This window comes from Zonotrichia leucophrys, chromosome 12 (assembly GCF_028769735.1).
Source record: "Zonotrichia leucophrys gambelii isolate GWCS_2022_RI chromosome 12, RI_Zleu_2.0, whole genome shotgun sequence".
Taxonomy (NCBI): Eukaryota; Metazoa; Chordata; class Aves; order Passeriformes; family Passerellidae; genus Zonotrichia; species Zonotrichia leucophrys.
Window position 1 is genome coordinate 9,433,018 of NC_088182.1, and position 21,579 is coordinate 9,454,596.

At 45.9% G+C, this 21,579-nt stretch overlaps 1 protein-coding gene across 11 annotated transcripts in view; it reads left to right on the forward strand.

Annotated features, from left to right (window-relative positions):
• The window catches only part of GRIP2 (glutamate receptor interacting protein 2), a 250,762-nt gene that overhangs the window by 151,143 nt on the left and 78,040 nt on the right, over positions 1 to 21,579 (forward strand). Inside the window, exon 1 of one of the 11 annotated variants that reach the window (XM_064724554.1) lies at positions 18,374 to 19,051. The exons of the other annotated variants lie outside the window; for them this stretch is intronic. Coding sequence (XP_064580624.1) covers positions 19,012 to 19,051 — 40 coding nt within the window. The 5' untranslated portion in view covers positions 18,374 to 19,011. Of the gene's footprint in view, positions 1 to 18,373; positions 19,052 to 21,579 lie in introns of those variants that run through there. 11 annotated transcript variants of the gene reach the window in all.

Consider the following 21,579-nt stretch of genomic DNA (forward strand, 5'->3'; position numbering starts at 1 on the left):
AAGCTTCATATTAATATTGATGTTAGAATTGAAAACATAAATTGATTGCTAATTAGCAGCTGCACTGTGGCTCGAGCAGTGCTGGTAATAATGCATGGAGGCAGCTTCAGTAGCATTGCCTGCTCTGAACTCTGCAAATAGCATAAATGAAGATCACAGGTACTGTTTGCAGTTAAAATAGTAGAGGTGCCATTGCTAATGAACACATTTTCTGTACAGGCACTTAGCAGGCCAATAATACATTTTGAGCCTATCTTTTGTGACATTGCCTGGAAGGAGCTGGAATGATCATGGTGGGTGACTGCCTCCTGGTCACCTGTTGGTGGTTGCTCTTTGCACTTTCAGGTAATGCAGAAATGCAGAGTTTAAGGCCTTTAAAGAAGTTCTAGATTTAGAATGATGGGAGGAGAAAATCTTGTAGCATCTCTTTCAGTTCCAGTAGAAAATAATGGCTTGGGTAAGTTCAGCCACTCCCTCTGGGATCCTGCCTAGAGACTGAAGTGTAACACAGTGCAGGTACTTTTTGGAAGTCCTTCTTGCTGAGATTGAGCCTCTTGTCTCCCTCTGAGCTGCTCTGGCTCCCTGTAGAGTATTCTGGGAAGGGAGAGACTTTTGTTCTAACTTCATCTCATCGAGAGCAGATCTAAAACATGAGTGCCCACACAGAAGACACTGAGGTCCCTGATCCTAGACTGGAGACAAAGTCTGTGCTGAGTATCTGGGCTGCAAACACAACCTGCATGCTGAAGCAAGTTCATCAAAGCCATGAAGTAATTTGAAACTGAAAATTTGAAATAGCCCAAGACTCTGTCATGTCTCTGAGCATGTTGTCTATCTGAAGAAAACCCACAGGTCATCCTTCCCCACCTGCATTGCCATCACTCTCAGTCCATGACTACAGCTCTCTGTCACATGGATTGGCATCCAGGCTCCCAAGTGCTTCTTAAGAAGGGTCTGTGGAGGTAAGAGATGCCACCCAAGCTGTCTGCTCCCCTCAGCCTCGGGATGAGGGGATTTGTAGACTGTCCCCAGGACAAAGGAAAGAGTGCTGCTCACTTCAGCTGGTTTTCACCCTGTCACAGGCAAAGGTACGGTCAGCCAGATCTCCAGGGCTGTGCAGCACTGTGATGCAAGGTAGTCCCTGCTTCCCACAGAGAGAGTCCAATTAGATCAAAGTTCTAAAAGGCAGCTGAAGCACAGCAGAAACATCTTGGCCTTGGGAGATGAGTGGCTGAGTCATTCTGCCTTTGCCCTTCTGTAGCTTGGGAACTTCTCTTCCTCAAGGGATTTTAAATTTTTCTTTAAACTTGGAGGATTTTTGGAGCTTCATGGCAGAGAAATTACTGGCAAGGCTGGATTGCTTTACTTCAGCTTTCCTCACACTTTTCTCCCAGCTGCAAGGTGCAATCCAAAACCATTTCCTTGTCAACAGCTTTTCCTCTTGGCTCTTTTAGTCTCCCTGCCAAGGAAACACAGGTTTCTCAGTTCTTCATTGCAGCAGTGGACTAACTTAGGCTGGCACTGGTTTGGAAGCAGTGTTATCCTTCTGAAATGTAGCTGAACTGTAGTGTACTTACTGCACAGGTACTTGCTGCACTGGGGAGGGTTTTTGCTTTGTGCTGTGCTTGACGTTCTGAATAAGGAGTTATGAGGAGGAAATCTTTAATGGGTGTTATTTAGGCTGGTTTGCGTCAAAATAGAAATCCATGGCACAACTCTACTGAACAATTTGGAGTGTCGCAATCACTACAACTGTGAGCTGTGCAGTTTTTAGGTAAGACTCCACACAATCTTCACTCGAGTTTCCTGAGTTTCATTGGTGCCATGAAGTCCAGCAGTAAAGTTATGATGAATGAACAACTCTACATTCTCAGGAATTTCTCCTGGGGTATGGGAATAGTGTAGCATTTTTGGTCCTCTCCTCCAATTTTTTCCTGGAAAGAAAAAATGGAGTTGTAAAACTGAAGGCAGAGTCATGCCATCACCTAAACCATGCCGGCAATCTCTTCTGTGACTGGGGAGCAGCTCCCATGTGCAGCTTTGTCAGGGTTCAGAGTCAGCTCTGCCATCTCTCCCTCTCTGAGTCTGCACTAAGCAGGTGCAATAGTGGTGTCTGGATTACAGATTCTCCTCTAATGAGATGATGGTAGGTGGTGCATGCCATTAACCTTCCAGGCTGTTCTAATTACTCAGTTTCTGATCAGACACAGCTTGTATTAATAAGTGATGGCTGAACTCAGTAGAGTGTTGCTGGAGCATCTTAGGCTCTACAGACTCCAGAGCAGCCTCCTCTTTTTGCTTCCCTCATTCCCCTGCTCCATGCACAAGGAAAGTAAGTTTGAAGCTCAGGCTTGGAAGAAGGGTTGGGGAGAGAATAGGGACAGAAAACTAAAACTAACAATAAAGAAACAGTACACTGCAAAAACCTCTCAGTTTTTGTGTGTGATTTCACTTAGAAATTTTCTATATTTTTCTTCTTTCCTTCTTAATTTTTGCCTCATCAGTCCTGGAAGTTGCTTCCAATGGGACTTCCCAAATTTGCATCCCCACCACTCACTTATTTTGTTCAAACACTTCTTTAATCCTCTTTTGTCCCTACCTGAGCCCATCATTTTCACAGTGGGAAAAAGAAAGGCTTCTGTCAGTGGTTGATTGTGTTTGCTCTCCAGCTTGCTGGCTGGGTGACTTAACTCCTTGGGCATGTAGTGCATAGAGAGGTGGTGTCTGGGGGCAGACAAAGAGTGCTTGGGGTGGGCTGGACTAGTGGGGGCGGGAGGATGTGTCCCCATAGCTCCTGGAGCGGAGCCAAATCCTGGGGCCAAGGGTGATGGGGTGCACCTGCCTGAACAAGAAAAGCTCCCCTCTAGAGCAGGTGGGTGTCTATGGTGATATAGGAGGCACAGTGGTGGGGCTGGCAGCGGTGGCCTCCAAACTGGAGCAGTGTGAGAGGGATCCCAAAACCTGAGCACTGGGCTGGCTCTTCAGGGTGCTGTGCAGAAACAAAGAGAAGTGGCCCTGACTTCTCCCATTGATCCAAATGTCACTGCAAAGCCTGAGGAGAGATTTCCCAAGTACCACAGATGAGTTGACAGGAAAACACAGAAGGAAAAGGACTTTCCCAAGTGAAACAGGCACAGTGGGAGACATTGATTTAGCAAGGAAGCTGGTGGTAAACATTGTCCTCATCTTGAAGGGAATGCATGTGGAACGTAAATGTTGGTACGTTTGACTTAACATGACTGAAGAGCCTCATCTAAGATGCAGAGTAATGAATCTGATGTTACTTAGATCTGAACTTGTCCCTAGGCAATGACATTTGCCTCAGTGAAGACTCATCTTGTACTGTATGTTCATTATAACTGAATTCTCTTTAAGGATCCTCATTGTATAGCATCTCATAAAATAAAATCAATTATGCTTCAGCCATCTTATCTCTGCTAAATGTAAAATGGGAATTGATTGTGCCTCTGAGAAGAAAACTCCTTGTAACACTTCTCATCCGTGTCTAAATGTGTTCCTGGTAGGCCAAGACCATTTAGAAACAGCTGTAGCAAGGGTTGTATGCTGGGGTTGGATGGGGGCTGGTGCTGCCTTGTCCTGTCCTCAGAGAAAGTATAGGAAGAGCTCTATGCTGCCTTAATACAGTATCCTTTTTGCAAATGTATTTGGACAACAGCCTGGAGACCAGGACAAAATGTAATACCTGATCCAATCATGCTCTTGGGGTGTCAGATTAGTTGCAGGTGCAATGGCAAAGCAGTCTTGTTTAACACATTTTTATCTTCTGTACCAGTGGATCCAAATGGATGAAGAAGATCAGGAGTGCTGGGCCACGGCATGTGGGAGGAAAGCCTGAGTCATGGGTGGTTATTAAAGGACAGCAGAACTGAAATGCCACAAAAGCCTCAACCATGCACCATTGTAGGCTGCTAATTGTTGATGATCTGCAAAGTCCTGGCTGAACTTCTAAGAGTGCTCTATTTCCCTAAAGGAAAAGAGGAATAAAACAGCCTTTTTCTGTAGCCTCTCAGCTGAGCTATGAGAACAGGTATGACAGAGAAGGCACGGCCTCCCTTGTGCTGCTGGTTGAGATGGGATGGGATGGCATTGCTGCCCTGGGCCCCCAAAAAGCTTCTCCCCCACCTTTCCTGTGGCACCAAGTGAGCCCCATCTGAGTGGCCTGAAGTTTTCTTGGCATCTTGGTGATGTGGTAATGTCCTGTGCCTCTGCAGGTGAAAGGACTAAGGTGCAAAGGACAGCTGCCACCTTTTATTCTGGGGGAAATGAGTCCAGAGAGTGATGCTGGGAAGGGTGGGAGTGTGGGGCAAAGGACTGCTGGATGCAGAACTGCTCCTGATGGTGCTGAGAAAGTTTTTCCTTTCCCGAAAGGTAAGGGTGCCCTTCTAGTATATAAAGCTCCAGGCTCTATTTCCTGATTGAGAACCATCTTCCATTCTGTGGTTCCCTTATTCATCAGGTCTCTTGCTTGCACTTGGGTTGGTTTTAATTCTCAGCAGGCTGTGCTGGAAACTTCCTGGTCAAGGCTGAAGAACATCAGGTTTGACTGGAATGAGGTATTTTCACCAGGTAACAACTGTTGTTTCTGGATTTAGTTGGAAAAATTTCTCAACCTGTTTAATTAATTTTCCTACAAACATGGTGTTGTGAGTCTAGTGGTACTCACAGCTCTGTGAATCACTCCCTGGCCTGGCACTGGTGGCCTCAGGGACCCAATGGAGAAGAGCCAAGTTGTGGAGGTGGCATGTGGAGCACTGCAGCATGCTGTCACCAGGTTGCCCTGACAAAAATAGCTGTGCATGCCTCCAGTTGAGGCTCTGTGTGATGAGAACGTACGAATTAGGAGCTTACTGCTCACTTTGAAGTCAGTAGGAGAAGGACCAACTTGATCCTCCTTGCTGACAGACCCAAGAGATTACTACTCTTCTTTTGTCCCTAAAGCCAGTGCTGACTAATTCTGAAAAAAGACATGTTGGAGTTATAGCTGGGAAGATGTTGGAGGTATTAGTAGGTCACTGGTTAAACCTATGTAAAACTCTCCAGTGCTTAGTTTGAGGTCAGAGCCCTATCCCCAGATGTAAGACCTGCTTATTGCGTGGCAGGGCTCAGAACAAATACCTGTCCCCTTCCTCCCCAGATCCTTTGGGCTCATAGCACTGCTGGTTTCTTTCTCGCTTCCTTATTGACTTGGTCATCTCTGTGAAAACACAGTACTTCCCTAAATTTGGCTTCACAAAGACTGTGGATGTTTTCTCTTCTCCCCTCTTCCTCAGTTTCAAAAACCATCTTAAAAACTGCACAGCGATTTAAATGGCAGCTTGATGGGAATCCATGGCAAATGACTCTGCAATTAGTAAATCTCTCCTATTGTGACAGCTCTACTATTAAACTGCCATAAATGCCAGGCTATTAATCTGCTGTCTGCTCAATCCCCATGCTTCCCCTTCCTTGCCTGTCCTTTTCACCATTTAATTTTTTTTTAAGTTTTAACTGCCTTCCAGCAAGTGTTTTAAGGGAGGGGGTGTGAGGTTGCAATGGGAAGAAGGTTTTGTGGCACTGTCCTTCAGGAGCTCTTCACCTGTAAGAAAGGTGAGAGAAAACACTGAATGGTCACTCTAAATTGCTTTGAAACTTTTGCTAGTTCAGAACTGGAGTGAAACTCCAAACTTGTAGAAGTCCAAGGAAGGTAAAAGCATAGGGAAGAGAAGCTGTGACAGCAGCTGGGCAGCAATATTGTCTTGGGAAAAGCCACAGCTATCCTAATAGCACACTGAACTTTGCAGCTGCCATTTTCTCCATCTCATGACACAGATGAACATCGCATTTCTGAGCCCATAAATCTGCTCTGTCACCCCAGGGACAGGGGACAGGCAATGTGCTGGGGCAGAAACCTGCAGGGCTGCTAACATCAGTGACAGCAGAGCCTCAGATTTCACCCCAGACAGGGTTTCCATAGTGGTGGTATGTTGTGTGAGGGCAGCACACTCCTGTGCACTCCTCCCTCTGGAAAAGCAGAGGCTGCAGTCCAGGGGCAGAGGGAGCAATAACGTGCTAGGAGTGGCTGCTGCAGTGTGGGACTGGAGTAGCAGGAAGGTTTTGCATTTATTCTGAGCATTGAGATCAGCCTGTTGAGGTGACACTTCTGTCCTGGGGTTTCTGCTAGGCACGGCAGCTGTGTCCTCTGCAGTGGTGTGAGGATGAGCTCATTGCAGGGAGGTGTCTGTGGGCTGGTGAGAAAACACACAGGAAGGCCCTCACCAGCCTTAAATCTGTGACCTCATGGCACAGAGCTGCTATTCAGTGTGTTCCTGGCCTCAGTGCAGAGGTTTGCCCACCCTGCAGCTCCCCATGTACCACAGTGGCCCACAGAGGAAGAGCTGATGATGGTGCTGTCCACTGCTGCCTGGCAGCTTTGCAAAAAATCTGGATGTGTACTTAGGAAATGTGCATGTGTAGCTGTCCTGTTCTTCTCCAAATGAAATGACACTGCCCAGTAACCAACCAATATATTTGCACCTGCTGCTTTGAGAAGAGTGTATCTTGCAGTGCTGTCTGTACTAGATCTTTCTGAAAGCTGGAAAATTTGGGATTCTATGGCCTTTCAACAGCTGGAGTATAAAGAAAGCATCTAACCAGGGATGGGCCTTGGAAGAGGTAACAGAAAAGTGACCCATCAACACAAGATCTGAGACTTAAAAACTGTTGGAGGGATGAAATAAAGGGAAAAACTCCTCTGATAGGGAAATGCATCTTACTTTTTCAGGCTTTTTCCTCAGCCTCAATGACTTAAAAACAGCTGTGATGGCATAAATCAGCTGTGCCATGTAAACACCTAAATTTTCTTTGTGTCCTGTTGCTATAGAAACTTTCCCAAAGCCTAGGTGCCAGCACAGCCACTTTGCTGTTTTGGGAACACTGGATGCCTCTAAGCTGGGGGCATCCAGTCCTGGAGATTTCCTGAGGGCTTAGGCCCATTCTGGAAAGGCCTTTTTTAGCTGCTGAGGTATTAAAGAAAGTGAAGATCTGCATCCACTTAGTGCCAGCTTTATTCCCTGGTGACAGGAGATGGGTTTCCACTGAGCACGCTGCCCTCTGTTAACTGTGGGTATTTGGGAGATTCTTAAATCCAGTATTATATCCCTAATTATGCAGAAATCCTTCAATCTGGCGTGTTTCATCTGGAATTATGCTCGACCGTCAAATCCTGCCAAATTCCTTCTTACAGGGAGGGAGGGAGGCTGGTGCACTTGGGCTGCTCTCTGCAGAGAGGAGAATCCCGGCCACGAGGCCACGGCTCCCAGCCCCGGGCAGGATGAGCAGGTGTGGGTGCTGCAGGAATGTCCCTTTCCACAGGGGACAGCAGGTACACCCACCTTCCCTCACCCATGTGGTACCAGGGTAAATATTTATGTTGTTGGAAGCTTCCCAAGTAAGGAGAGTGTTTTTATTTGTGGAGTTCCTTCATGGCAGTGCTTCCAGAGAGGTTCCTTCTAACCCAAGTGATTCCATGAAGAAGGCAAAGGAGAGAGTGGCTTGCAGAGAGGATTGATGTGGTAGCTACAGTAATGACCTGTGAAGAACATTTGCACCTTCCTCCTCCAATACCCTTCTCCTCTGGCTAAATCACTGTACACCAGGAGTGAGTCATTCTGGGGATAACTACAGCTGCATGATGCTTTGTATATTTAATAATGTATTTAATGTAGCTGCAATTCAGATCACAAATATCCTTTGTAATGGTGAGACTGCTGCCCAAAAAACATCCTGGTTTGAGGCAATGCTATTTCTAAAGGAATACAGTTTTTAATTACTTTGGAACACCACATAAAATGTAAGTAATTGTTAGTCAGCCATCCCTGGGCACCATCTACATGCAGTGGTCTCCAGGAGTGTGTGGTTACTGCAGGGGTGCACCTGAAATCTTGCAAGGAAGCTTTAATGTCCCCTTTGTGACCTGCCCTTCAGGTGTTGCTTGTTGGTTCAGAGCCTCTGTAGGCTTCACTGCTCTGTCTGATTGTTTTGATCAAGACCTGTTTGATCCTGTTGTCTCTCCCCTGACGTATGTGCATCAATTCTCAGCTATAAGGAAAGCAATCCCATAATTTTCACTCAAATCTCCACATCCTACTAAGCCTTGTGTTGCTTCTCAGAAATGAATTAATAGTTGAGTAAATGGGGTTTACAGTACAGTATATTTTGGAGAATAAATATGCTTAGGTGATCACTCTGTAAATAATTGGACAGAGTATTTCTTTTACCAAAAAAGAAGCTCTTCTGTAATGCTAGTTCAGTTCTGCAGTAGGTCTGGATCTGCATGTCAGGGATGTCAGATAATGTGAAGGTGGGTGATCACAAAACTACAAAACTAGGTCTTCACAGTGCTTCTTACTGCTTTCAGAAAATAATTTTCTCTGTTCTCTTTTGTTTTCCTTTGAAAAGAAGAGGACAGTCAAAGCATCTGTTTGCTAAATATTCAGCTTTAAAACTTGGTTTTCTTGGTCATAATTTATCCAGTGTTGATTCTGGCTTGGATTCTGTGTGTTTATCTTTGTGGAGTAATAAGGTTTTCAGTATTGTTCCCAGTGGCTCTTGCACAGAAATGTACTCTTGGAGTAGGAGGTCTAGCTCTAGGGAGTCAGCTTCTGCAGGATTTTTGTGCCTCTGAGTACCAGAAACAACACCCAGGAAAGCAGTAATGAACAAATCTCTAACTTTTAATGCCTTCTTGCACAAGTAACTACCACATTTCAGCATGTGAACAGTTGCTGGGGTAGCAGAGAGTGTGCATTTGCTGCCTCTTCTCATGTGTAATCTAAAGGTAAAAATGATAAAGCTTCTTTCCCATAAACTGGGTCACTGGGTTAAGAGAGTTTTGAAAGTATTTCCTTCTAACCCAAGCCTTTAGTATCTCAGCATCCAACTAGATTTTAATATGGTTATATGCTCATGATATGTCTGTCATCTGCTTGCTCTGAGGATTTTCTCCCTTAGTTGAGGAAATACTTTGCAAGATCGAGATCACTGCTGAATGCAGGATGATGCTGTGACTGGCAACAATTCATCTTCATTTGAACACTAAATATTCCAATTCACCAGCTAATGAAAGGCTTGAATTAGGATAGCAACATCGTGACTGTTCCAGGAAGGCTTTGAAAAGGCAATATTGAGCTGTACTTCACACAAATTCAGTTTTTAAAAACTAGCTGAGCATTTGAAATTTCTGAGTATGGTACCCATTCCCTAGACTCTTGTGTCTTCTGCTTCCATGGGTTTGACTGAGACACTCTTGTATGGGTAGTATTTGCACTGCTTCCTTCCTGGGTTTGAGTATGTTCTTTTTGATAGTGATTCAGCAGAAAATTCTAGGTTTCAGGGAGAGGAGGAATAGGGGAAGCAGTTACTGAGCTGTATTTGCTGTTCTGTCAAAAGAGATGAATCTTCTCTCTAGTTTACAGATTGCTCAAGTTAGGAAATTGATTCAAAGGACTTGAGATGACCTGTTCTCTAGGCAAACATGTCCTTCTCCTTGGCCATTACAGGGGAAGCCCTGAAGTTGCTGTTAGACAGCGCATACAGATGGGGCTAGATGCCTTCAGCCTTCCTGAACAGCACTGCTGAGACATTAAGTCATTAGCCTGACTTGTTGATTCCAACATTAAATGCTTCCTCCTCCTCCCCTTACCTTCTGGGCCAAGTGCTCTACTGCTTTTGTGATCTCCAGTCTGGGCGGGATGGGCTGGCACACTGTTACTCCTGCTTTGCTAACAGGTGTTACCCTTTGGGACTGGTAATCAGGATCCTGCAAGGAGGTGCCTTACTAAGTAAGTAAGGCAGAAAAAAACCTGGTTTTCTGAGCAGCAGGAGTGCAGATTTCAGGTGAAGAAGGACTTGGTCTTCCTTGCCCTGCAGCAGCAAGAGCTGAATGGCCATGACCTCATTTTGTTCATTTAAGATGTCTTTGAATGTACCTTTCCTCCCCTTCCCCTCTTTCTGAGATATAGGCTTCACTCTGCCTTTGCTATTAGGGATCCTCCTCTCCTTTAAGTACATTTCTCCCAGGATCAAGCCAACCCCTCTTTCTCATGTAATACAAATCCCATCTAGTCCAGGTAGTCAAGATTCCCAGCTAGCTTTTTGGGGCAGTCTCTGAGAGCAATAGGTCATAGCTGTCACTGTGGTTAGCAGAATTAATTTCTCCCTTTTTAAATGGAGGGCAGTTGTTCTCCCAGCTGGCTCCTTTAAATCTCCTTCCAGCCTAGAGCTTAGCAGCCAGGTCCCAGCCACCTTGAGGTTTGTGGGATCATGTTCTGAGTTTTGTGGCATAATGACTTTTCTGCCCGTGTCCAGATGACACTGACTACCAGTTACAAAAGGAACATGGTAAATTCATCTGTTAGCTGCTCTCTCTCCTGCAAGATTTACTTCCATCAGGGATTTTTACAGCCCAATGCCATGTCTTTCGTGATGGGGATGTGTGGTGAAGGAAATTTATTGTTCCCTTCCTAATAGATAGCTGTAATTTCATTTCAGAACAAGCACTTTATGTGCACGAAAGAGGTTCCATTATGCCACCACACAGCATTGGGAGCATCTGTGGCAGTGGGGTATTTGGATTAAAGAGAGTAAAGGCTGCACATCTGCTGCCCTCCACCCCTATTCACAGAACAAAGTGTTAATCCTAAAGAAAAGAGAGCAATTAGCTTGTAAACCCTTCCTGAACCCACTGGAAGATTAGCCATTTTCAATTAAAGCTTTTCAGCTGGAAAGATAATGGGCTAAAATTTCCAGCTTTAAAAAAATACTATTATTGACCATGTGGCTTTATTTCTGCCAATTTGCGTCCTTTATAATTAGCTACCCTGGGATAATTGGTAGTGCCTCACACCATACCCTGATCCCCACTCTCTCCCCTTACAACGCAAATGGGAAGCTGACTTTGTGGTTGGTCTCTTGGCCTGCTGCAGCTGTCATGGATCCACTGGTGTTGTCCCATGCTGGGGATGAGCCTAAGCAATGGAACACAGAGTGAAAGGATAAACATTTACAGGCTGCTGGGAGCATGATGGAACTGCTCCCGGGAAGACTGGGTGGGAGCAGGGAGGCTGCTCCCATCCTGCAAACCTGCACTAACAAGCAATTTGCAGTCCCTCAGGGAGCTCAGCATGTTCTGAAGCCAAAATTCTTCACAAATCACCGGTTCAGCACTTGGGGGTTACCTGGAGCTGTGTGTGGCTCTGCCTTGCCCCAGCTTGGGAGGTAAAACTTGACAAGCTGGAGCGGCAGCTGGGGAAACCTTGCCTGGCACACGCGGCTGCACCAGCCCGGTCCGAGGGCGGCTGCGAGCTCCAGTGCCCCTGGGTGAGCTCCAGCACCTCCAGGGAGCTCCATCGCCCCTGAGCGAGCTCCAGCACCCCTAAGCCAGCTCCATCATGCCCCCGAGTGAGCTCCATCACTTCTGAGTGAGCTCCATCACCTCTAGGGAGCTCCAGCGCCCCTGAGCGAGCTCCAGCACCTCTGGCGGCTGTGGACAGCCGGGAGCCCTCCTGAGGCAGCAGGGCAGCCTGACCTGGTTCCACCCACACTGGGAATCTGCTGCCTGTGGCCTGGCAGTGCCTTTGGGGCCATGGCTGTCTGCTTTCTGTGGTCAGTCCCCTCTGCGCTCCTGCTGTCACCGTGGAGTTGTGGGTGGCACTGCTGCTGCCCGGCATGGGCTGTGCTGCCCGCTGTGGGCTGTGCCACTGCCCAGGGTGGGCACTGCTCCTGACACGCCGTGGGCACTGCCAGGGGCTGCAGCTGACCCAGGCCCACAGCCTCGTCCAGCGCTGTGTGCCCGCTCAGCTGGGCACCGCTTCTGTGCTGCTCTGTAGCCCATGCTACCATGAGGTAATGTCGCCTGCTTTGGTGGCTTTGGTCCCCACATGTGACTCTGAAGCACAGCTGTGTGCTGCTGGCAATGGCTGTGCTGTGGCTGAGCAAAAGCCGAGGAAGAAGCTGACCTTTCAGGGGACTGCCTGGCCATGTAGCCTGAGGTGCCTCACATGGGGCAGCTCCTCAGCCAAGGACTTCTGGATGAGGTGAGCTCACTAAGATATCTGAATGCAAAGCCATCCAGAGGTCTGACTTCTGGGTGCAACGTGGGCTGTGCTTTTTCTGAGTCACCAAAATTATTGGTATTGCTTCTAGCTCTTGGCTGTCTCCCATATAGACCTTGGCCATGTCCCACCTAGCTTTGCCTTGTCTCTTCTAGAAGAGTTGCACAGCATAGATGCTGCATAGTAGCATGCTAGAGCGTATAAAAAAGCCATTAAAGCCTTTTTTTTGGTGGAGGAATACATCTTGGTGCTCTTGGGATTTCACTGGCCTTATCATGCTGCTGATACTAATATTGTCTTTTGCAGTCAGCGCTTTTCCTGCTATTTCTTTGTTGAAACACATATGAAAATGTGCCTTGGAAAATATTTTATATCTGAGCTAGTTAATACAGCACCTTGGAGAGAAGGTGTCTGATGCAACAGAGTACAAATGAAGGCTCATTAAGCAGGAATTCAGTGATTCTACTGAATGCCCCAGCAATTAAATTTCATCTTGTTTCATATGCAGGTCAGGAGAGTTAGGAAAGAGAATAGAGGCAGCAGAGCAATGTGGCTCTGTACTATGCAAATTAGTGTTAACATGGCATTTCATTTATTGTTAATGCATTGTTACACTGCTACTCATTGAAAAGAAACTGTGTGACAACGGGTAAGACTGATGACCCACTTGCTTATTTTTCCATCTGTATTGGCAGCATTGCCTCTGCAGAGACCAGTGCCAAAATGAATCCTTTAAGGGGAAGATGCAGAGGTTTTTCTTCCCACAGGCAGGAGTAGAGTTAGATGCTGACTAAGACCTCCTGCAGGTTGTAGAATTGCCTCTTTCTCTGTCTTTTTCTCATGTCTATGGCATGGCCACATCCCTGCTACTGGAAGGGTCCTCTGTTTGGGCTTAAGGACTGCATCCTTTTAGATCAAGAGGAGGAAGTCTTCAGTCCCTACTACTGCAAAGGCCTGAGCTCTTGTAACATATAACACAGTAAGGAGTTTAGGGATGCTGATGTGCTTTGCATCCCCATCTACATGCTCACACCTCTGCTCCCTGCCATCCTTTGGGCTGATTGAGCTCTAAGTTTGTGTCCTATTCTTGTAGGGCTGCAGTGCCTGTTTCCCATTTTCTCTCTATATCCAAAGGTCTATAGCAGAATATGTTTTCTCTCATCTGTACTTTGATTGTGTTGGAGCTTGTTTCACCTAAATTGCTCACCCATAGTGTGGAAGGAAGGTAGATGCAGGCCAGCTGCTCAAAGACCCACTCTTTTCATTCTTGGTGATATGAATAAAATATAAAGAAAAACCAGCATTTTTGCTGAAGGAATCACCAACAGGCCCTTTCAGGGCAGCCACTGGTGCAGATATTGAAGTGCCAAGTTCAAAGTGCAGCTGCCATGCACTCGCTGTGGATTGGAATGGTTTAATGACCTTAAAACTGGAAATTAGTCCCATCACAGAAAAGTTTAGATGCTTACTTACCCTTTTTTTTTTCTTTTTTAAAATTTTTCCTGTCAACAAATTTCTTTCATTCCAGTACACGGATCACTAAAAGCTGGGAAGTAGGCATTTTGTTTCCTCTAGTGGTATGGTGCTGCTCTTGCTTTCTGTGTCTGCATGGTTCCTCCAAACACACACATGCTTGAAGATTATACTCATGTCATAAGGCTGAGGGATACCAGCCAGCTATATTGCCATGAAAGATTTGAGGGGGATAAAAAGTAAAATCAATTAGGAGAATCTCTAAAGGGGAGGGAGGGTTGTGTATTTTGTCTAGAAAAAGTACTTGTTCTATACATAAAGCCACAGAAGTAGAGATAAATGAGAGAAATGTGCTCTGTCTACCTGAAAGTGTTGAACCTGCTTTCAGATGCTGTGCATGCAACTTCCAGAGCTCCTTTTGGACCAGGTCATAAACTCCAACCTTGCCCTGGCATGGCTGCTGGTTGTTGCTGTATCTTTAACCTCCTGCTGCATTTCTTATTGCTGTGCCTTGTCAAGCTCATCTCCATTTGGCTTTAAAAATCATTGTAAAGCCAAGATTCACTTTTGTTGGGATGACCTTTGCTAACAAGGTCCCTGAACGAGCTCTTTTGTGTCATTAGAGCTGGCTGGGGAATAAAGGACCTTGTATTTTCCTGCAGCCTATTTGTCTTCCACTGCTTCTCTTATCAGCACTGGGGTCTCCAACCCTAGTGTGTCCTACTCTGATTACCCAGAAAAATGTGCAGGAACCATTTCATTGTGCTCTGATGGTGGAGGGAATGGATGGGGTCTGGGAAGTCCCTTTGCTCTGTAAAGGAGGTACTCTGTCTCAGTGCTCTGCGTGTGTGCGTGCAGCATGGCTTCTAATTGCTTACTGGATGGGTCAATTTATCTTTCAGTGTTCATTACCCGTAATAAATTAATGTTTAGGACTGGCTGGTGGAATTTGCACTTGAAGAAAAGAACAATCAAGGACTTCTTCCTCTGGCTCCATTATTAAGCTGTTTAAATACCCTTAAAGATTTTTCCTTTTCAAGTCCCTTCTCCATTTGCCATAAAAATATATTGATGAAACAGTGCATTGCATTTTGGGGTTGTATGTAAGAATCAGGGCATCTGCTTAGACCAGAGCTGAGGCCTGAGGCTGATATGCAGTTGTCTGGGGTTTCTAAATAAGCACAACTATGTAAAATTGGAGCAGATGAAATGGAGCAAATGTGCAGCCAGTGGGTAGCTGGGTAATCAGCTGTGAAGCCTCTTCCACTAAGAGAGTGATGGGTCTTCCTTTTCTCCCTCCTCCTCTGCCCTGTCTGTTGGAACCAAAAATCAATCAAAGAAGGGTATAGGCTCTCCAAACTTCTTGATTTTGAGCAGAAATACTTAGAATTCCCAGTAAAAACTGTCTTTCCCAGTAAGACAGCTGGAAGCACCGGGCCTGCTATGCCAGAAACAAGCCTTGAGAAGGTGGATGAGCAGGAAGATGAGTCCCCAGTCCCAGGGGTCCCTGATGTGCAGGTGTATTATTAAATGGAAGAAGTAGGATGAGAAGAAGGAGATAGCAACAGAAAATCTTAATTTAACATCTGAACTAAAAAAAAAGTAGAAAGCATCTGTGTCAGTCTCTTCTGAACCTTCCCTAACCCAAAGCAATTTCTGTTGCTATTAATATCATTTTATATGCGGTTGGAACGTCGGTGTTCCTCTGCGCTAAGTGCATCTGGTTGGGGGTTTTTCCTCATCATCTTCTTGTGGCTCACTGTTCATTATGTTCATTCAGCTGTCTTCAGAGAGTCTCCTGAGACTTCCTAATGTGGAGTGATGTAAGATTCTCTCTGTGTTCTCCACAGCTCAGAGCATGTTCAGTGCTAAATGGTTCATATCAGGATCTTATGTGAGCATTCCACAGTCCTGTGGCTTCTGACAAGGATCCTTTTGGATGTGGTTAAATAAGTAATGGTTACAAACACCCATCAAACACTGGACTAAATAATGGATATTCTGAAGAGCCTGTGAACTTCCCTCTGCTGTCCTCCCTGTCTTGTTTGGATAAAAGTGTATTCTGTAAATGTTGTCCCAACCAATTTAGGCCATGTAAAGTTTGCAGCATCACTCCCACTGAGGTCCTGGGAGGATTTGTAAGGCAGCTCTGGGGAAATGTGTACGAGTTTCATGAGCAGGACAGGATGTGGTGGATACAAGAAATACACTAGTACATGTCTGTGCATGTAAGTGTAGATACTCCTTACTTACAACAAATGAACTTTACTTGAAGAGCAGCCTGTTCCTGAGAAAAGTAAATGCCCATTTTTGCAGAGTGGGTGCTTATTCACTGGCATCACCACTTCTGTTGTATGGATGAGAGATACCCACGAGCCTGCATGGATGGATGTTTCCAATAGGGACCACCCAGAAGCTCTCTAGCCATGGACTGTCCTCAGCCTGTGCTGTCTTTTTCCTTGAGCATTTTATACTGAAGTGGAGGTGCAAGAAAGCATTTCCTAAACCCTCTTTCCTCGTGGAATGGTAATAAGAGATCAGAATATGCCAAAAAAACAAAACTGAGTTTTTTTTGTTTTCTTTTTTTTCCTGTGAAAAGACTTTTTTAACATCCCACCTCCACAGAATTAATTTATTTTAAAAATCATACATTTGTAGGTGAGGCTTGTATGTAGTTGATACTGCCAGGGAATTTTTTGAAAGTTGCTAATTCTGAGCACACAAAGTTTATGTCAAGAAGGTACAGGACAATGCACAGACTGTTCCTGAAATATCCAAACTCTACATATTGTTCCTTGAGTTTGTCACCATAGCTTAGGTTGATGCCTCACGCTCTTTTATGACACCTACACACTTTGATGCCGTATGTTTTTGGTCTGCCTCATTTTGTTGGGGTGTGTGGTGTATCCTTTCCCTTCTCCATTAGAAACTCAAGCTGTTCAACTGGTTTTAATACAGTGCCACCTGCAACATGAAGAAAGTGTTGTATTTGTGGATTTTGGCCAGAAACCATGGAGTAAACATCTTTGTCCTCTCCAGGCTCCTGGTGCTCTGGTGTCTTGCCAAGCAGCTCAACAACTGCCACCAGCAATCCTGCGCTTGAAATGCCCAAATGCCTATTCCTTCTCCACCAACATCAGAGGAATGGGGCAGCTCCAGCCAGTTCTCATCCACAAAAACAAGCAGCTTCAACTGTATATTAGAGCTGTTCTCACACACTTTTTTATTCAACAGATAACCTGGGAAGAATTTTATGGTGGTCTAATCACACAATTATTTAAAATTTTTCTTTAAAACACCATTTTGGAGACACCCATTTCATGGAGTCCAAAGCAATTGGCTATTCTCAAATTAGCAGCTTCTTGTATTTGTGGTGCAACTGGTAATGTTTTTTCCTTTAAGATGAAATTTCTCTGCAGCAAAAGCATTAATAGCTGTGTGAAAAGATTTCTAATTATAAATTTTGCCTCAATTACTAATTAAGTCTATTGTCAGACTGAATAACTTCTTTTAAACAAATTATGGACCAAAATATCTCTTTTGTAAGTAGTTTTTTTATTACTTAGTGATTTTATTGCTTTTGTAGAAGTTATCCTCTCATGAAACAGCTGAATTTGAACCACAATAGGGATGCTGCTGCATTTCAATCTGAACAAGAGCTCTGGCATTAGGCTGAAACCCAGTTATCCTCCTCCACACAGAGTTAGGGCCCCCAGGTCTGTAAAAATTTCCTGCTGCTGCATTCAGATGTGTTTAGTTCCTCTTGATTTATCCTGATTTCTTTCCTAAGGAAACAAGGCTTAACCTTGCTGCCTTTCCATGAGCTTCCTTCTAAATTTGTGACCTCTTGGCTACTTTCAGACAAATCTAGTAGCAGTCTCAACCACGACTGGACCCTCATACAAAAATGTAGATGCTTTTTGTGCCTCAGTCCGTGCTCGTCTTGATCTCTTTTCACTGTTTGTGGGCATAATCTTGCTGTTACAGATGACTGTAGTTCTCAAGGGAATAGGGTGACTATGGAGAATGCTGCCATGAGCTGGTTAGCACAGTTTACATCTCACAGCTTGGCTGAGAAGGGGACCTGCACAGTGCTGGAGCAGGATCTGACCCTGTGCACATCCTTATAGCCCCCATGGCCAGGGCGTTGGCATACCCTGCATGCTCTGGATCTTCAACACAAATCAGCCAACTTTTCCATTTTAATAGTAAAGGAAGAAGACACTGGTTTGCTGCAACCATTTCTTCCAGGGCCAATGCCCTTTCCCTACCCACAGTGCAGGGGCAGCATTTTCGAGGGAAGCCGTGCAGCATTTTGTCCTGGAGAGCCAAACTCCCTGTGACCAGCTGGGTCCCAGCACTGCCCTCAAAGCCTCCTCTCGACAAAATCTCAACACAGGACTTGGCCTTCTGCCCGTGCTGATTCCTCTGCCCTTCCTAAGGAAGGGTTAAACCGAGTTCTCAGCAAACGCTGTAGGGAGGACACAAGGCTGCAGCCTCATATTCCCTTACGAGCCCCGTGTGTGTGTGTGTTTGGGAGGCACGGTAATGCTTTGACAGCAGCTTGACATTGCCTTGAAAGGTGCTGGAGGCTCTGCAAGCACTTGCCAAGAGGGGGTGGGGGAGAGGAAAGTGTGTCAGGCAACACTGCAGTCGCATCTCTTCGTGTGCTCAGCCCCGCTGCTGCTGCTGCTGCAACTGCAGCTGCAACTCGGGGCTGCTGCGCGGCTCCGCTGCCGGCCAAGTTCTGGTGCGGGGGCAGCGCTGCCTCCGCCGCAGCACCGCCCGCCCACCCCCCTCCGTGTCTGCCTTTTTTAATTCCCCCACGCCCCGCCTGACATGCCCATGAAAGCCTCGGAGGGGCTCGGGCAGGAAGGGGCCAGCGCATCCCCGCGGGATGATGCCCGCTCTCCGCCGGCGGGGCGCGGGGTTGAATTCCGCCGGGAATGAAGTGCTCGCTCGACATTTGCTGCATCTGCCGGAGCGTCAGGGTTCAGTGGCTGCCTCCCCTTCAACCAGCTGTTCCGGTTAATCACTGCGCTTCCAACTTTTGCTTGGCAATGCCTGATGGACAGTGCAGCCCAGAGAACTAGCACCGGATTTTTAGGACCTCATAAAAAAAAAATCCCCCATTCCCTTCATTTTCCTATTTCTACATGGGACTGGCGAGCCGCACGTTAAACAGCCGTGTAAAGGTATTTCTTCCTAAAGGATTGCCACATTTCTGAGTCCTCGCAAGCTGGAGAGCCCCGGACGGTGGCTGCTGATCTCGGTGCCGGGCGGTGCGGGAGCCGCGTGTCCGCTGCGGCCGCGCTCGGCGCTGGGAGCCGGCCCGGGCTGCCCGGGAAGGGGCTCCAGCCAGGCAGGGAGGAAAGAAAACCGAGCGGCTCTTACAATTAATTGAATGATTTGATAGATAACAGCAGACATGCTTTGTGGACTGAAGAAGGATTTGCAGTCAGACTTTGGTGAGTGAGCCTTGTCTGTATTATTTTTTCCCTTGTCCAGTAGTTTACTTTTCTTTAATCTGATTTTCTTTAAGCACCTTTAATATCGTGAACAGCTTCATGTGCTACTTTTAAAGTGGTTTTACAAATCCAAACCGTTGCATGCAAACTTAATTGCTTTGATTTGTGAAATATTTCTTGGCTTCTCTGTAAAGAATTTCTCCCTGTGACCACTGGAGAGTACCCTTCAGGCTGCCTTCTCCTTCTCCCCCTGGAAGATTGGCAGTCACAGGGGCTGTTCTGGTACCTCAGATATTGTGGAGTCTTTAAAGCTGTTTTGGCTTTTTAAAAAACAAAATCTAAATGTAGCTCCGTGTTTCCCAGGCTCAGTGTGTGAATGATCTGGGCATTCAGCAATAGCGATTAGAGGGCTGGGAAGGAAGAGGGGAGAAGTGCTCTGCTGAATGTGGTGGGATCACTGCCAATGCTCCCCCTCCTGTATAATCCACTATTACCTTGTCTAATAAATATTTCAGCTCCTGCTGGAAATCTGACATTTCAATGAGCTGCTAACCCCTGCTTTAGATACGAGTTCACTGTTACTGTGGAGTATAAAAAAAATCTATTTTATTTCTACAAAAGAGTAGATAGATGAGTGTAGAAGGGCACCTTTACAAAGGGCAGGCATCAAATTCCCGCCTGACTCTTTCCAGGATGGACAGGCTCTTATATTTCTAGCTGAGTGCAATATTCAGGTACTTTGTTGCATGCTGTAGCTCTGCTTGTTGCAGCTGAATGTGCTGCATGGAGCTTGTCTTCCGCTCTGATGCAAGCATTTCCCCTTCTGAAAGCAAAGACATTGGAGTTGGAGCTACAGAGGTAATTTATGGTTTCTGAATCATTTTGCACTGCCTGAAGTGATGTAGTGAGACTGACTTCGTCCTCTCCTTGGCATCAAGAAGCCCTAAAGCACGAAACCTAACTTTAGAAAATTGTTTTCCTTCCCTAAATCTGAGGGTAAGATAAACCAGGTGGAAAGCATCTTAGCCTGGCTGTGTTGCCTAATCCCACAGACAGTGACTGGAGGCAATGTCCACCTACTGTACCAGCACAGCAAGAAGCATTTTGGGGGCTTAATTTGAAGCTGCCAGAGGCACGCTAATGAGTCCTGATAGGCTGAGGGAGTCTGGGCGTGTGACTTGGCAGGAATGTACTTGTTCCATGGAAAGATCAAAAGACAACTTGGCAGAATCTCACGCTGCTCTTGGGGTTGAGCCAGGATCTGGGCCCTGGTTTGGAGGTGGCTGACACTGAGGGTGCTCAAGGGGCCTCCTTGGTGCCACCAGCCGCAGAGGGGGACATTTGTGAAGTCCTTCCAATGTGACACCAGAGACATTTGGTGCTTCAAGATGGCTGTGTTGTTGCAAATAGTGATGTCTGGATCCTGGGTGATCAAACAAGAAATTTTCCTGATGTCAGCCCCAAACGTTTCTCAAGAATCTTGGGCCAATGTTGTGTCATGTACAAGGGAATGGTGCAGTCACTGGGTGGGTAAGGAAGCCTTTTTACCCTGGTGTCAGACCCTCACAGCTTATGCTTGTGGTGCTCCTGAGGACCATGATCATGGCTTTGATGGGAATGCTTTCTGGAAGTCTAGAATGGAAGCAATGAAGGGAATTGCAATTTTACCACTCATTTAAGCATTTTAGGTGAAATAGGCAAAACCAAATGGATTGTTTCAAAGAAGCATCCAAACATTTCAGAAGTGCTTTTTGGGCCCACCACCATTAGGGTACTGCTGATTTCTTTTCTTTCTGTCAGTTGCTTTCAGACATTTTTTGATGGGACATTTTAATCATAGAGAGATTTTGTGTGTCCTTCAGAATGGAAGGGTCAGAAAACTCAAAGTAGCAGTGATGTTTTATGGGAGGCGGTGTTTATTTTCTGTTTAGAGTGAGTGATTCTGCTGCTAGTAGGGTGATTGTATTTCCACAAGAGCCTTTGTTATCCTGCTGTTGGAGGACTTCCGTGAAATCCTTTATGGCCTTTCTGAAGTCCAGGAACATCCTCTATGTTTTGCTCTAGCAAACTTCACATTCAGTTAGTCATTACTGCAGGATCACTGCAGAAATGGGCAGAGCAACAGAACTCACTGAATCTCCTTCGTGCTGCTCCAAGTCACACACTGAAAATCCCATCCCAAACCAGCTCATGTAAAATGTTAATTGAGGACAGTACAGACACTTCAGAAGACCATTTGTCTTTCAGACGTATCCATTTGGGTGACTTAATTATTTTTGATTTTTTAAAAATACAATTTGTATAGAAGGAAAAGGAAGAATAAAGATCATAGATGAGTGAGGATGTTCAGTGCTTTTCTATTTGGGTTTGTTGTTTGGTTTTAGATATGGGGTTTTTTGATGCCATTAGAAGCCATGCTTTTAGCATGAGATGGACTCTCTGCAGACCAAGGGGAGCAGAATTTCCTGTCCTTTTTTCAGACTGGCAAACTGCACCCTTTATTGCAGGATGGGAATGGCCAGAAAAAG